This window comes from Gavialis gangeticus, unplaced genomic scaffold (assembly GCF_001723915.1).
Source record: "Gavialis gangeticus isolate Ggan-Ray unplaced genomic scaffold, GavGan_comp1, whole genome shotgun sequence".
Taxonomy (NCBI): Eukaryota; Metazoa; Chordata; order Crocodylia; family Gavialidae; genus Gavialis; species Gavialis gangeticus.
Window position 1 is genome coordinate 78,695,215 of NW_017729031.1, and position 16,177 is coordinate 78,711,391.

Consider the following 16,177-nt stretch of genomic DNA (forward strand, 5'->3'; position numbering starts at 1 on the left):
TACTCCATGATGGAAAAATGTATGCCAGAATTTAACAAAATTGAGGGTGCCTTTGTGATGACAAAATTTATCAAGACAGTTGAAAAAGTGTTCCTTCTGGACATGATTATTATCAGGTTTCTTAAAAAAGAGCCAGAGCATTTAACTTCATTTTTCCATACTAGCAGTAAGATAGCTCACAATCACCGTTCAAAATGAGCCAGACTGGTGGTATTTTTTACAAGAACAAGTCCAAACAGATGCCCAGAGGCTTCCAAGTGGTCAATTTCTTTATTTTCCTGCCCCCCTACTCTGCCTTCTGGACTGCTTCTGATACCCAATTAGAGTTTCTACTAGCAGCCTGCTAAATTGTGCATGTTTTTACCATTATGAAATGAATGGAACATTCAGAATTGACTGCAGATTACCAAGTGTGGCTGCATTCAACCCATCTACTTACTGTTTTGTACCGTGGTTGTGCTAGACATTATCCAAAGAAGTGATCCCTTTGCCCATGTCTTCTTATATAGAGAGTCAAAGACCTGTCTTTGAAACCAGATAGATTTCAAGGAAGGTGAAGTCTAGGCTTTGTACATACATGCAGTGTTGTAGGGTGGTAATAAGCCTTGACCTAGCAGATGTAAAAAGTATGGGAGGAGGAGAGTTTAGGGTCAAGGATTATCCCAAAGTTACCCGTACCAAAGGAAAAGGGGCACAAGGATGGCCTTGGCTACCCAAGTAACAAAAGCACACCTACAGAATCCAACTTAAACATCAATCTTGGCTGACTTTGATATGGTCATATTCGTAGTGAAAGTTTATGTATAAAGTGCCAAACATGACTCCACTAAGGTAGTCCTGTGACTGCACTAAGAGGAACTATTAAATAAAAGCGAGAGAAAAGCGCTACATAAACTGAAATTTCAGATTGGATGGCAAGATCACTGTCTGTTAACCTTTGCTCAGTGAGAAGTTTGTTTTATGCTTCCCTTTAGAATACACAGGTCTCTTTCAGCAGAGAACACAAGGAGAATATGCAGTTGCATTCTGAAATAACTGTCCTGCGAGAGACAGCTGAAAAAGTACAGGTAATGAAAATAGCTTTGCTTCCTGTATTCTTGAGCAGAAGTATAGGGAAAGAGTCCATAACTTGTCACAGGAGATTTTTTCAGTATACCTCCTGTCCTAGACCTGATGCTGATCAATATTGTCCATTCTCCCCACAAAACGTGCTAAATCTAATGCCTTGCTGTTGTCATCTGATGTCCCATATCTCCACTTCAGCTTTCTTGCCACCAGCTTAATGTCATTACTCAAACGTAAGTGCCCATCTTGTAGCTGCTTTGATGATTAAACTTGATTGTTAATGAAGTATTGGGGCTGTTAGTCTTAAGCTTGTTCACTTCTTAGTTAAGGGCTGAAACGGGAGGTGAACCCTCTGTTGTAAGATTTAAAAAAAAATTAAAACTGGATCTGTCCAACAAGAGATACTATTGCTCAGAAAAGCTGTGGGCTAATTTTGGGTAGTTCTGCGGCCTGTTGTATGATGAAGGCTACATAATCATAATAGAAGTTACAGCTTTACAGAGGATCCTTGATTGTTAATTGCTTCTCCATTATAAAAGATAGTATGTTTTCCTCACATACAACGTGCACCTCCCCCCACTAAAATCAGGCCCCTAAAAACCCAAGTGCAAGTATTAGGCAGGGAAGCTTATTTTCTGTCAGGGTTTCAGGCAGGGTTTCAGGCAGCTGAGATTTAAAGGCTTTTTTTTTCACTCTATAGGTGTTAACAATCATCTCCTTTTTCAGAGATCTTGATGTTTCACTAATCAAACTAACCTTTCTTAAGTTAATTTTGGTGTCTGGTAGCTGCTTGTGGTCTCTGTTTCACAGTCTGTCTAGCTGTTTTCAAAACATAGGTCCACACATGAAGACTGGTCTTCAGTAGCAGCTAGCGATTCAGCTTTAGTTATACAGGAAAGGGAAGGGGAGTCAGAGATTAGGCACTGTCTCTGCTCTATGCAGTCATAACTGGAAAATGTTTGCTTTTCAAAAAACAAGGTGCATATTATATTTGAGATAATTTTGTATGCAGTAAAATATGGTAGAATCATCAAGTGTTCTCCATTTCCATCCTACAGAAAAAGTGCACTTGAAGCAATGTGAATGGCTTACAGCATATGTATGGCTCCAGAAATCACAGAAGTAGTGAAGAGCTCTTTCAAAAGCAAAAATATTACATAGTGCTTTTTTGTAACAGAACTAAAAATAGTTATAGGAACACAGAGCTGGAAAAAGGACACTGATATATAGTCTAATCCATTTTGTAGAAGTCAGATCATGTATTCCTCGGTCTCTAATCTAGTCATTAAAAAATTCCAACAAAATCCACAAGTATCCGTAAATATTTCATTAGTCCGATGGTTAGAAAGCTTTTTTTAATGTCAAACTAAAATCATCTTGGTTACAAATTTAAAGTAAATGTCTTCTGATCTTTTCTGCAGTGGCCAGAGAGAACAAGCTTTCCCCACTTTTGGGGTACCACGTTATTGCCTTGTATTTTGTGAGCCACGTGCCCTGAGACATGCGGCAGGCTAGCCAGTTATTTACAGCTCGCATTCACACAATGATTTCTTTGTTCTTGAGTGTAACACTTGAATATCATTAAAATTTAAAAAGACAAACTATTTTCATCCCATCCATCCAGCTTGTCAAAATCATTTTGAATGCTGACTTTGTCCTTCAAAGTATTTGCAACTCCCACCCCCACAAGCACAGTATCAGCTACAGCTTTCATGAGCATCATCTCTGTTCTGCTCTCCAAGTCCTCAATGAAAAATTGAGCAGAACTGGAAGTGTCTCCCAGCTTGATAGCGAATATTAAGATATGTTTTTTTCCAGCCAGTTGTGTAGTCAGTCACATGATGGTAGTTACATATAGACCAGACTTCCTTAGCTTGTTTATAAGATTTATTTGACCTTACTAAAGGTCAAGATCTCTCACATCTGCTGCTTTCCTCTGCATGGAGTTTAATTTTGTTAGCAGGCTCAGTTGACTTGAGTGCATTTGTCTTACTTAATTACTTCTAACCTGTGCTCCCCTATCTTGGCCTGCATTTCTATCTTCTTGTTAAAAATAATTTAATATAGGTGATCACAGTTATCTTTTTTGGTTAAGATTCAGCCTTGAAATAACGTATGTTCTTTTTTCCCTTCCCTTTCCTAGGCCCTTAATGATCAGTTAAACCAGCAGTGTTCAGAGCTGAGTGCTACGCTCCGAAGTGTTTCCATGGAGAATGTTAAACTTGTTTCAGATCATCAAGCCATGCTTAAGGTATACTGTTCTATTTTAAGCTATAAAAATAGCTAGTGTGAATCACATTCACAGAACAAGAAACTGGGTCAGGAAGTATAGGGTGAAGAGAAGACAGTAACAATAAGCTAGTACTCTGTAGGAGTTGGAAAAAAATATTTTATAAATAATGAGTTCTAGTCACTTGTCTGAACTGGTTTTTAACACTCAGTAAGGAACCCTGATGAAGCGTAAGCCTTATAAAATCCACCCCCCATCCTATTTAATAACCAGCAGTCTCAAAAAATTAACATTCAATTAAGGTTGTATAATATACAGGAATGTGAGTTCTGCCTGCTCAGTCTACATAGTACTGAAAAAGTTCTAGCAGGTGTTGGTGCTTTACATCTTCTCTTAGCATAGTTACTTGCTCTCAGTGGAGTTGGCATGCTTCAGCACTACCACAGGTTATACTGGATAACACTAACAATAGCCTTCTGTCAAAGAAAGTAGGAGCTTCCTTTTGAGAATAGCCTCTCAAATCTAACACCTCCCATAGTGCACACAATTTCCTGGTCCATTGCCTACCTCAGTCCTCTCACACTCATAGATTCTGTCCCTTTTCTCCAGTTCCTTCTCTTCAGTTTGTAATTCAGAGTTCTTCCAAACTCTATAGATCTTCTGTGGAGCTTTTCACTTAGAGATGTTCCTATTCCCTTAGTCTGGAAGCTCCTACTTCTTCCATTGCCAAGCTAAGACTGACTCTTTTCTTCAGCTTCCCCAACCTTTATCGTTCCAGAAAAGGATGAGCTGGAATTAGCACAGTCACACAGACTTAAAGGGCCCTTTACCAGGGCTGCAATGGTGTTTCCTCGTGAACCTTTTAAATGGGGTTCCCCGGTACTGTTAGGGCATGGTGTTTAATTTGTTAAATCCAGACTCTAATCAGCTTGTTCATTTCTCTAAGAGGTTTCCCCTTTTGAAATTTATTCTTAAACACTGTCTCCCCATACAGTTCCTGAAGCTTGAAAATTACTTTTTCTTCAGTGAAGAATTATGCTGTCCTCGCTCTGGCATCTATAACTATTTCTTTGTTAGTCAGTTTAGGTCACTAAAGTGGTGCATACATCTTAACTACGTGCTAACTCATGAGACTTTATTTCTTTCTCGAAAATAAAGGCTTCACTGTCATCGTTTGATAGGTCTCATGTATATGCATTTAAGGGAGATACGTCAATTTTTTTTTTAATTGACTATTAAAAGGTTCCTCTTTTGGGCTCTCTTTAAATAACATTTCTGTAGCTTTGTAAAAGATACTTACAATATTTATAAGGATATGTCTACTCTCTCTTGATTTGTATATAAGGGTTTTTGGGCAGACAAAGGAACAGCACCAAACATTGTCACTCTGTATTTTTATCAACAGCTGGGAAGAAAACCCTAAGATAATTTCTGGTATTGCACAGCTGACAAAAACTGCAATTGTGGCAAATATATTGCTTGGTATGCTGCGTGCAAGCACATAATATACATTTCAGTATGGCCCAATGTGTAAAGTCATATACCGAAGAAAACAATGTAAATTCTACACCCTGGATAGATGACTGTCCTGAGAAACAATGATTCTTCTGAAAAACTGGGGGATAATCAACTGAATGCAAGTTTCCAGTGCAGCACTATGATTAAAAGAGTTAATGTAATCCTTAGATACCATGGGCAACAGTTAAGTGCATATCTTTAGGCCTGAAAAAGGTTATGTACATACTCTCATGTCAACAATAAATATTAAGTACACAGTACTCAGTAGTGTAGTAGTAGTAGTAGCATCCAAGCTACTGCCTTTATTATCTAATCTTCTAATAGGAGCCCCCCTTCTAACAGAGCTCACTGTTAAAAGCCGTGAAAATGGGAAGAGCTACCCAGTTTTAGGGCTGCTAATACCGTAGCAGCCTCAGTCTGAGACATGGGAAACAGCTAATCTAATCTCGCTAGAAAAGGTATAATAAGATTCAGTGAGTATAGGTTGAAACTAGACAAATTAAAATGGAAAATTAAGATGGGGGGCAGGGGTTAACTGTGATGGTAATTCCTGAAAATTTTTAAGACTTAAGGTTGAATATCTTTCCAAAAGATATGCTTTTAGTGACTACTGAATTTGAAGCAGACATTAATACCAAGATGCCTGCATTATGCAAGAGGTGATACTAGATGAGAACAGTGGTCCTGTCTAGTTTAAAAAAAGACCTATGAAAATACAACTGGGTCCACTACTTTATCTTTTCCCTTTCTCTTTGTACACATCTGCCTGTTGCCATTTTATTTTCACCTTTGCTATTGCTACTTCTATAAAAAATTCTTTCTTTCAGGACCTAGGGAAAAGCTCCCTTAAGCAACACATCAGAAATGTTCTTGTGTTAGTGCAGGAGACAGGAAGTGCAATTGTTCTCCAATAAAACCATTAAACTGACTATTCACAAAGCACCCCCAAATGCACAAAAGCAACAAGCTGAGGTATTTGTTAAGAAGAAAGGTGATTATGGGCAATTATCTAAATGACTCCACTAGCACCACACAGGAGGCTAACATGTAGATGTAACTCAATGTCCACTTTGCCTGAGTTATGCAGATATTTATTTTTTGAAGCAAGGGGGAGAAGCATTATAAAAAGCAACAACATCTAACTATTATAATAAAATTCTGGGGGAGCAGCCAGTGCTAGCCCTAAAAGAGTGGGGACTAAAGAGAAGACTGAAGATGAAGAATGACTGAGTGGAAATCCTTGAAGACCTGACCTGTATCAAAGAGATACTGAAATCCCTGCCTAGGAAAGGCAAGTGCTGTTTAGATATTTTCTCTAAGGGAAAGGCCATGTTCAGTTCTAAAAAGATGGAACAAATCTTGTAAACACTGGGATAAGCAAACTTTATTTAAATAGCAGCTTTGTACCCTCTGTCAGTCTGGCTTTGTTCTCATTTCTTGCACAATCCCCAGGCTTCCACACCAGTGTTTCCTTTCCCTCTTCAGGCAGAACAGGAGAAAATGACTCAAAAACTGCAAGAACAGGACTTGCTGCTGGATGCTGCTCGTGCCAACATTATGGAGGAGTTGCAAAATGTGCAGAAGGAAAAAGCTCAACTTCAGAGACAGCTGTGAGTGAAGACACTTCTGATCAGTAGTCGCTGTCCTGTTCTTTTCTCATTCAGTAGTGCCCTTTGTATCCTGTTTCTTGAATCTCCCCAAGCCTCCTCCAAGCATTCTCTATTTCCTATTGGCTGGAACTGATTTGGGACTTAAGAACACAGTCAAGCTAATCTTGATGGAGAAGTCTTATGTTAATATGAAGTCTATCTTCTATTCATAATGGTCTAAGCATGCAAGGGACAAAATTCTAATTCAGGGGTGTCCAACCTTTTTGACTGTGGGGCCGGATCACAAACTTTTTATCACCCAGTGGGCCGGCAAGCCATATTCAAAGACCTCACAGGAAATGGTATCACATCAGGAAGTGATGTCACATGACCTTTGACACAAATGAAGTTGCAGGAAGTGACAATGAAATGGGTCTAGAAATGTGCCTAGGGAAGTTGTGGTTTTCAGAAAGTATGTATGTTTGCTATGGCTTAGGAACAGGACATCATTTTTCTGTGCAGGGGGTTGGACTAGATTAGCAGCAGACTGCCTGCAGGTCACATGTGGCCCACAAAAGGCCAGGATGTTGCCCACAGTCTACATGGGGTCTGCAAGCAGTTAATATATAGGGCATGGGTCTGGGCAGCCACCTCTCCCACTGCTGTGCAAGGGGGAAAGGCCTGTGGGGCAGGGAGGAGTGGTCTATGTCCTGCAAATGTAGACTGCGTGGCTGAGGATGGGGGTCTGCATGCTGCTGGAGCAGCCCATGCAGTGAGGGGGTCCTAGGGGCCCACCCCCACAGCATGCAGCCTGTGCAACACATGCTGGTGTCATCTGGGGCCCACAGCCTCACCAGATCTGAACAGCCCTGGACTAGCTTATCCTTGAGATCCTTTACTAACTTGATCATGGTCATTATGGTTAATTAAATAGAAATTGTAGGCATATACTGCAGAGACGTGGAAGAGATCTCAAGGATAAGCTAGTCCAGAGCAGTTCAGATCAGGTGAGGCTCTGGGCCCCAGATGACACCAGCATGTGTTGCACAGGCTGCACGCTGTGAGGGTGGCCCCCTAGGACCCCATCACTGCACGTGCTGCTCCAGCAGCATGCAGACCCCCATCCTCAGCCATGCAGGCTACATTAGCAAAACCTGAACTGCCAAGGAGGCGGCTGGACGTAGAGCGCCTCTGGGCCAGGCTCCTCCTACCTCCCACCCAGCTTAGCTCTGGCAACCACGTGCCCTGCAGCCCCAGCCCAGCCCTGAGGTGCCCCCAGCTCCATGCCTTACCCTGTGCCTCCGTCCACCACACATGCGGGCAGGGCGTGGGCCATGCTGCAGCTCCCCCGGCCACGCACCGGGGGCCGGGGCGGAGCCAGAGAAGAAGCTGCACGCACTGTCTCCAGCTAGTCTAATCAGGCACAGCTGGGGCAGCCCCATGCCACACAGCCCTCGGGGCAGTGGTGGCAAGACCTGGCTCACTGATGAGCCCGGCCCTGCAGGGGTAAGCAGCTCCCCTCCCCTCTCTGCCAGCTGGGGCCCGTGGGCCAGCCCTTCCTGCCTCGCCTTGCTGCTGTGGCTCTGTGCTCGGCAGTGGCAGTGCCGCCGCGGGCCAGATAAAATGGCTTGGCGGGCCGCATGTTGGACGAGCCTGCTCTAATTCATTTATTTCACATCTTGTTTGTACAGGGAGACCCTGCGCTCTGAGCATGCCACCTGCAAACAGAAAGCAAGCATAGCCGAGCAGACAGCAACCACACAAAAAGAACTGCTAGAATCTACTATTACTAGACTACGAGGTGAACTGGAAACAGCACTGAGAGAGAGAGCATCTCTCCTGATGGAAAAGGAAGGCCATCAGCAGGAAGTACAGTGGATATATTGTTGGTTTTTCATTTTAAAGATGTATCACAAGATACACCTTTTGGCATTCCTGTACTGTATGGTCTTCTACCATTGTGACATTTCAGTGTCCTTGAATATATCACCAGTGCTGGTCTACATCATGTATACAATAAGAACACAGACAGTAACTTAGTGCAAGATAGTAACTTAATATGTTGGGGGAAAAAATTGAGGAAAGTGCTTCTTGCTTGCCTGGTGATTAAGAGAAAGAGGATAGCTGAGCTATATGGTCTTCTAATTTTAATTTTTTCAGAGTTGGTCTGTAACCTTTCTCTCTGAGATGCTGTGCTACATTTCTCTAATGGGAATACAAAATGTCTTTAGGTTGAGTACACTAGAGAGGTTTTTTGACTGATTTAAAAATGATCTTTTAATTCCATCTGGCAGATAGAAAAAACAGCAAGTGAAGTAATACAGGAGAGGAACCAGCTGGAAATTGAACTAACTGAGAACAAGGTACCATGCAGTATACATAGTATCTCTGACTTCTGATTCTGTCCCTTCTGTTGTATGGGCAGTATAAACAGTTTTGTCTTCCCTGAGTCTGTAATGAAGGTCTCCTGCTAGTTCTAATGTCAGCAACACATTGAAAATTGCAAGAGGGACCTGAACCATGAGTGGTTTGCACATGGGCAGGCATTAAATGATAGCAGCAGGAATGACTGGTGCCTCCTGAGACTGGGAGGCACCATGACAGTGAGCGGGGACCACCTGCAGACACTAGCAGCCACGTTGATGGTGGGGGCAGGTGGCAAGCAGGGACTGTCCGCAGCCAGCGGTGTCCGTGGCAGTGAGCAGGAATTGCCCACGGCAGTGAGCAGCGACTGCCTGTAGACACTGGTGGCCACGTCCACGTAGGACCCAGCACTTTGCAGGGTAGCTTTCCCCACCAAGGAACCTCCAGAAAGGAACCAGCCAAGTACTTCAGCCAGTACGAGCAACTGCAGAAGCAGCAAAAGCAGGGAGTATTACTTTGTGGAAAGAAGTAGATAAAAATGGAACCCAGCTGGACTGCCCTTACTGCCAGCCTCCCCTTGGATGTAGTGAAGACACCCCAAATCAGAACACAGATGTTGCCTCTTGGTATATCTGCACCCCTCTGTCTTGTGGCTTTGGAGGAAAACCTGAAGCAAGAAACCAACCAAAAACTCTACATCCAGTCAAATAAGAGCGGCTACAGGAGCAGCTAAAACCAGGAGCTTCAGACATTCAGAAGACTTTCAGCAGTTTTGTTTGGACTTTCCTTGTCCTGTGCTGGCTGGCTGTTCATTCCAACCCTTTCCCTCTTCCACAATCTCTTTACCTAACACTCATTCCATACTTCCCATCTTCCTCATACCCAGTCCCCTTCCAGTTTCCATTTAACTTATTTCTTCTAAGTAAGTTTACTCCAAAACCAAAACATTAATGGAACTACTATGACATTTGGCACCATCACACTGTTCACTCTGTAGGTTTTATAGTTTTCCTAGACTGGGTCTGTCTTCTCTATTTAGATTGTAAAGTGTTTCGGGCAGGGACCACTTATTACTATTTGTACAAATCTTCACACATGCCAATGTTCTCAATTGGTCAAGAACACAAGGGCCAACATTCTTGGTTGGGCCTTACCTGATACCATAAACATAAATTTTAGTCACTGCTGATTGTTGAGCTCAAGCATCTTAGCTATGTAGCTCTTTCAAATCTGCATAGCTTGGATAAATGAAAGGCTGGGAAGACTAAATTGCAACTGCTGAAAGGATGGTAAAAGCAAGCAACTCTGGGTGTAGTGGGGAGAGGCTGTGTATAATCTGTAGCTTTGTGATTGAAGTTTGGTCCACAGATCATGTTGTGTCCAAGCAGAAACCTTAAAGCAGCATGATTGAAGTTGTATTTTCCCTTGTTTTGTAGTTGGAAATGGGTGCTATGAGATCCACACTGCAGACATTAGAGGAAGAAAACATGAGGTTAATGGGCCGTTTAGCTGCACTGGAACACCAGCAGGTAAACTGCTTTTCCTGTCAGCCGACTACTATCACCCTTAGGTATATGTGGGGACATACTTAAATTGTGGTTTTGTGATTTTTGCAGAAACTGAAAAATGGCAATCTCCACAAAAAATGGCATGATTTCCCATGGAATTGACCCCAAAGAATGCTTACTAGAATACAAAGATTTAGATTTAAATGCAGTACTTAGATTTATGATATTTCCATGGAATTTGCTATTTAATTATGCGGTTTTTGTCTCTTGGTCAGTTTGCTGCAAGAGACAGGGCCACCAGGGCCCCTCTGCTAATTGGCAGCGAGGAGTGGAGCTGCCACAAAATACCCATGAAATCAACTTTATGCACTGCAAAAACCCTTTGTCTTGCCACAATTTGAGTAGGTCACTAAGTATAAGATAGGGTAACTCCTGTTGTCTTGACTAGCATGTAAATATACCAGTGATTAAGCTGTTCTCTGACCACCTTATGTTTTTCTAATTTGGAAATCACTGAAATGTAAGAGATGCAAGATGTAAGAAACTGAGAGACCAAGAAAGGAAAGACATGACACTATTCTTTTATACGTTTCCCTTTGAATTTGTTCAAGTGAGAAGGTTTAACATCCATGTGGGATTTAGAATCAAGTAAAATGACCTCACAGCCTGAAGGTATCAAGATGTGACATGATTATTCTGTGATGCTATTTTTAGTATGGATGGGACTTTTGCCTATATACACTATAAAATGGAAGTGTGTTTAATATTTTTGTCCATAGCTTCCCTGAGCTGTTTGCACTTTGAGACTTAATCCCTGTTATTTTTTTTCAGTTATCTCCTATTATTGCTATAGCACTGCTCATCCAAACAGTGTTAGTAATGGTAGGACTATTACTTTAGACTAGCTGAAGTGTTTTTACCAGTGAGCTGTCTAAGTTCACTGAGTAGGCCCAGTAAATACCAGTCAGAAACTTAAAACCAGAGCATCTCAGTTATTCTTTTCACTTCTTCATTTCTCTCCACCTGCTTTCATTTCTAAACCATTTTTCCCCTGCTGTCTCAGTTCTCTTAGTGTCCTGCAAATTCCTTTTGCACCTCCCTTCTTTCTTGCCAGAGCATCTGTCCATCCACTTTTTTGCTGCCTAAGAGCCATGGTATGTTCTGTAATCCTGGGGCCAGCTGTATAGCTAAGTCTGTTCCTGCTTTTACCTATAAGTTAGGGTGGCTTAGACCCAGGGAGATGTGAATATATCTTTCTTGCATCACTTGGATGACCTTTACTGTTTGTTTCATATGAAAAATTTGAACAACTTAGGAAAGCAAGAACATTACAGTAATTCATCGAGAGAGAGAAAAGAATAGAAATCAGGTAGAAGCAAAACACTGAAGCCCAGGTTCCTTTTTTGGCTTGTTTTTCTCAGGAGATGGTGACCTATGCTCTTCTTTTCCCAGCATGCCCAGCAGCAGGTAGAACAGATTCTAGCAGAACTGACTGATAGTAAGAATAAACTTGCCTACGACAAAGGAAAGCTTCAGGTATCTCACTACCTTTAAATTTGGTGTGTTCACAGAAGAAGCACATCTTTCTGGATTGTTTAATCAAAGCTTTTCACTATTTCATTTGGAACAAAGTTTTTGTTTTTTATTTTGCACTGTTAGCAAGAAACTTTAAATAGTTTTGTATTTAAAACTGCCTTTGATTTCAGTCATAACGTTTTTTGCTGATAGGTAAAACTAAGTGGACATTCTTCATATAATGCCTATGTAGATTCCTGGTAAATAAGTCACTGGATATATGAAAACAACTGTAGAAGCCTGAAAATATGATGTTTTAGCTATGCAGTTTATTCTAAAGGATACAATAGAAAGGGAATAGACACAGTGGCTGTGTCCAGATGAGCACAGGTGTTTGTTTCCCTGGGGGTAAGTAGCAGCGATACACACCTTGTGTGCTGCTGCTACTTGTGCCCAGGGAGCACGTGTGCCACACATGCTCTGCCACACAGCAGGTTACCCTGCATGGGGTAGGGGAGGCTGGAGCCAGCAACTGGGGGGGGGGGGGGGTCAAAAGCCCCCCAGTCCCCTCCTGAAAGGTAGCAGCATGGAGGACACTTACATGTAAGGGGGACACTTACATGTGTGGTGCCGTAGACTTGTCTATGGCACCACACACCTCATATCCTCGCTTGTCTAGATGCGGCCAATGGTGGTAAGCATAGATAGAAAACAAAGTAAACAGGCAATAGAAATGGTGGTGAAATTGAGATTCGGTGAGTTGTCATGGATGTGATAAAATTTGAGAAACCAGTGCAAGGATTTTTGGTGTGCTTGTAGGGAAAAAAAAAAATCAGAGGGGAGCAAGTGGAGAGAATGGTGGTTGTTTAAAAATAATGAAAAAGTAGCAATTTGGTTTAGAGTCCCTTACAAGTGGAGATAATCACAAGCGACTAACCAAAATACTGTATTGAGCTTTGAATTAAAATGAATTCTGGTGTTTCAGTTTTGCTTGTGTGCGAAGATAAAATGAGGGTACTCTTGTCATTTCTGGTGGGGTGGGACTGCTTAATGCAAATTTTTTTAGCTTTCATAAAATCCATCTCTGTTTCTGTGGCCTTCATAAGCCCATTCTCTATCTTCACATACTAAAAAGATGCAGGAAAATGTTTGCCAACTATGTCTGCTTTTCCTGTAGACCAAAGTCCAGGAGCTGGAAGAAGAGTTGCAGTCTCTTGTAGATGCACACTCGGAGAATAGCCAGCTTCGCAAGCTGAATACAGCATTGGAGACCAAATATACTCAGGTACAAAATTCAGATCACGCCTCACATCTCAACCCCAAGTCAAAGTATACCTAGAGAAATCAAACTCATTACTTCCCCCAGGAACATCAAAGCACCAGTTAATTTTAGTATTAAACTTCTATTATAATTTTCAGGTGAACGCAGAACTTAGTTCTGTCAGGATTAACATGCAAAGGATTGAAGCTCAGCTGAAGCAGGTACCAAACCAAAAAAAAAACTGTTTCCTGAAGCGTAAATGTGTGTGTTCAAGCTGGATCAGGCCACATCTGTGGGGTTGCAGGATTTTCATGTTTAGCTCTCACTGTGGCGTGTTTACCCCACAGTGGTTCCAGGGACCTAGAAAACTTCAAAAAACCTGCCCCAATAAAACTGTGTTCAAAGAAAGAGTTCAAATAAATGTTAATAGCAATTCCAATATTGGAATACAGATAACAGATAAATGCTAAGACCATAAAAATAAAGCATATCAACTGCTGCTTAAAAATAATGCAGTACTAAAAAATCTAAAATAATAAAAGAAGCATTAATACAGTGTGAAAAAAATCAAATCTTAATGTTATGTAGTCTTACTCTAACAGGTGTCCAACTTGCCAAGGAAAATAATCTCCAGAATCTAGGTAAGAAGTTACGTTCCAAAAGACAAGCAAACTGATCTTAGTTCAGCTGATGAACTGGCTGATGGACAGTTCAGCAAGAATTAGAGTGAAAAGTGGCTGGCTGAAAAGTGAGTTTAGGAGGTGGATCTGGGCTTTTTCCCCCCAGTTTTAGCCAAGCCTAAGAAGTTTACTAACTAGAGATCTCTTAAGTGGATGTTTTACCATATTAGAAAGAATAATTTTATATTCATTGTTACTGGGGGTGCACCAATAAAGATTTTTGGGCCAATACCAATCCAATTGCTGATATGCAAGAGTGGCAGCTTGGAGAGTAGCACCTGGCTGGTAAGTCTGTTGCAGAGTGGAAGGGAAGGTGCGTGGTGGGGCACAAATTGAGGCCCCCGTGGTGAGGGAGGGAGTGGGACTAGGGCAAGGGTAGGAGCTGCCAAGCTGGGGTGGGGTGGGGTGGGGTACAGGATGAAGCTGTGAGAAGCTCGTCTGGGGGAAAAGCCTGGCTCTGGCCCCAGCCCGCAGCAGCAGCCTGCCCTCACCCTGCATGAAGATCTGGGGAGCACATGCCCCCCATGCCTCCCCTGGGGGTGCACGTAGTGGGGGGAGCTACCGCCCCCACCCCACAGAACAGCTGCATATGGCTCCATCCTGTGCCCTGCTTTGCCCTGACTGGGCAACACCTGGCCCAGCCCCACTCCTTCACCACGGCGACCTCAATCTGCTCCCCTCCCTCCATGCTCCTTCTTCCCAACAGACTTACCGGCTAGATGCAGCTCTCCAAGTTGCCAGGCTGCATTCCTGGCCCTGTGCATACACACAGCATTTATTGGCAATGTTATCAGGCACATCAGACAAAAAAAGCCAATTGCCAATAATGTCAGTTTTCCTTTTATCAGTGCCGATACAATACAAACCAATGTATCGGTGCACCTCTGATTATTATCAGTTATATCTTATTTGTTATCCAAGAAATAGACCTATTTTAGTCAGCACTGTAAGAGATTAAGGCATTCAGGTACTATGGTGTCCACAGTTCAGATCCCCACTCTGAGTACCTTCAAACTTTGGGAAAATAATTTACACCTTAACATTAATATTCCCATTTTACAAATAGGAGGAAATGGCCATGAGAACTTTCATGGTCAAGTCATGGCAAGAGTCATAAAACAGAACCATTAGACTGCTGCCCCACAAAATACCACAAGAAGTTCTAGATAGCAAATAACTTTGCTGCTACCTTCTGTGTATCGAGGTCACAATGTGGTTGAATTAGAATAATAAGAGCAGTGACATCATGCATAGTTCCAATACCATCCTGGTGATGTTGCACTGGTAGCAAGGCTGTGATGAAAAAACAGTGATTTGGCTTCCCCGGATAAAGTGCTGCAGGAATGCATCAGGAAAGAAAATGTATAAAAATAGTAAATGGTTCTTCAAGAACGCTTATATAGGATACTCCTTACAGCACAAGATCTTCCAATAAATAATTCAGGCCAGAACAAGTAGTATCCATGAATGTGGCCTTTGCTGCTGATCTAACGGGTAGATATTTTGAGGGGTGTTTTTGTTAATTTCTCCCTCTCTGTCCTCCTTGGATGGATTAATTTTGTAGCAGAAATGCCACCAAAGAGAAGAAAATCCCCTGCAAGGCCTTCACAGTATGTTAAGCCAGATATGTGCTGTTTTGGAGAGGGAGCTGTGGAATTTGGTGGGCATGCTTCCACTCTTCATCCTCCTTCACGCCGGGTTCATTTCATCCCGCGTGTACATTCAAGGAAGTGTGCTTCTGAATGTGGAGACTGTCCAAGAATCAATCTGAGAACTCTGTTAAAAGCTATTAAGAGCATGGAGGAAAGATTGGAGGGTAAAATAGACATAATCACTCCAAGACTATTAAAGACTGACTGGTCTGTGCAACTTAGTGAAGATGACTTTCAGATGGTGAGTAAAGACCACGAAACAACCTAGAAGCTGGAAAAATTGGCAGTTTTGGGAGCGTGAATAGATTTAGCTAAAATGAGGCCAGACTGGAAAATTCTATGAACAAAAGGCTTTTTTCAGTGTTTCTTGTGCAGAAAAAGGAATGGTCAATCAAACTGGTTAAGTAAGAGAAAAATATCAAGATTTTTTGGGGGATTCTAGACTTGGCTTTATCTAGTTGTCCTACTTTCTGGACCATTATTGCTAAAGGTCAGACCACCTTCTGACTAGTGCCGTATGCTTCATACTTTGTTAATTTTTCTTCATTTGGAGGCAAAAATGGGAACTTAAACTTGAATTTAAAATGGGAAAAAGACAAAGGATTGCTTCATTTGAGGAAACTACCTCGGTGCTAGATCCTCTCATAGGAAACCAACTCAGAGGCTTAAGCTTGACTTACTAGTTTCAAAGGCATGAAACAGAAAAAAAAAAATCTTGCTCTGGGTGGCACAGAGTAAATCTTCCTTGATTTTGCTTAAGCAAAAGAATTTTAAATTGTATATATATATATATAT

The 16,177-nt window shown here is 41.9% G+C and overlaps 1 protein-coding gene across 1 annotated transcript in view; it reads left to right on the forward strand.

Annotated features, from left to right (window-relative positions):
• Positions 1–16,177, forward strand: part of CCDC150 (coiled-coil domain containing 150) — a gene marked incomplete at its 5' end in the record, with an annotated part of 49,553 nt that overhangs the window by 19,835 nt on the left and 13,541 nt on the right. The window contains 9 exons of the mRNA XM_019522881.1: positions 975–1,067; positions 3,209–3,316; positions 6,299–6,423; positions 8,094–8,271; positions 8,697–8,765; positions 10,203–10,295; positions 11,727–11,810; positions 12,967–13,074; positions 13,209–13,271. Of these exons, the coding sequence (XP_019378426.1) occupies positions 975–1,067; positions 3,209–3,316; positions 6,299–6,423; positions 8,094–8,271; positions 8,697–8,765; positions 10,203–10,295; positions 11,727–11,810; positions 12,967–13,074; positions 13,209–13,271 (921 nt within the window). The remainder of the gene's footprint in view (positions 1–974; positions 1,068–3,208; positions 3,317–6,298; positions 6,424–8,093; positions 8,272–8,696; positions 8,766–10,202; positions 10,296–11,726; positions 11,811–12,966; positions 13,075–13,208; positions 13,272–16,177) is intronic.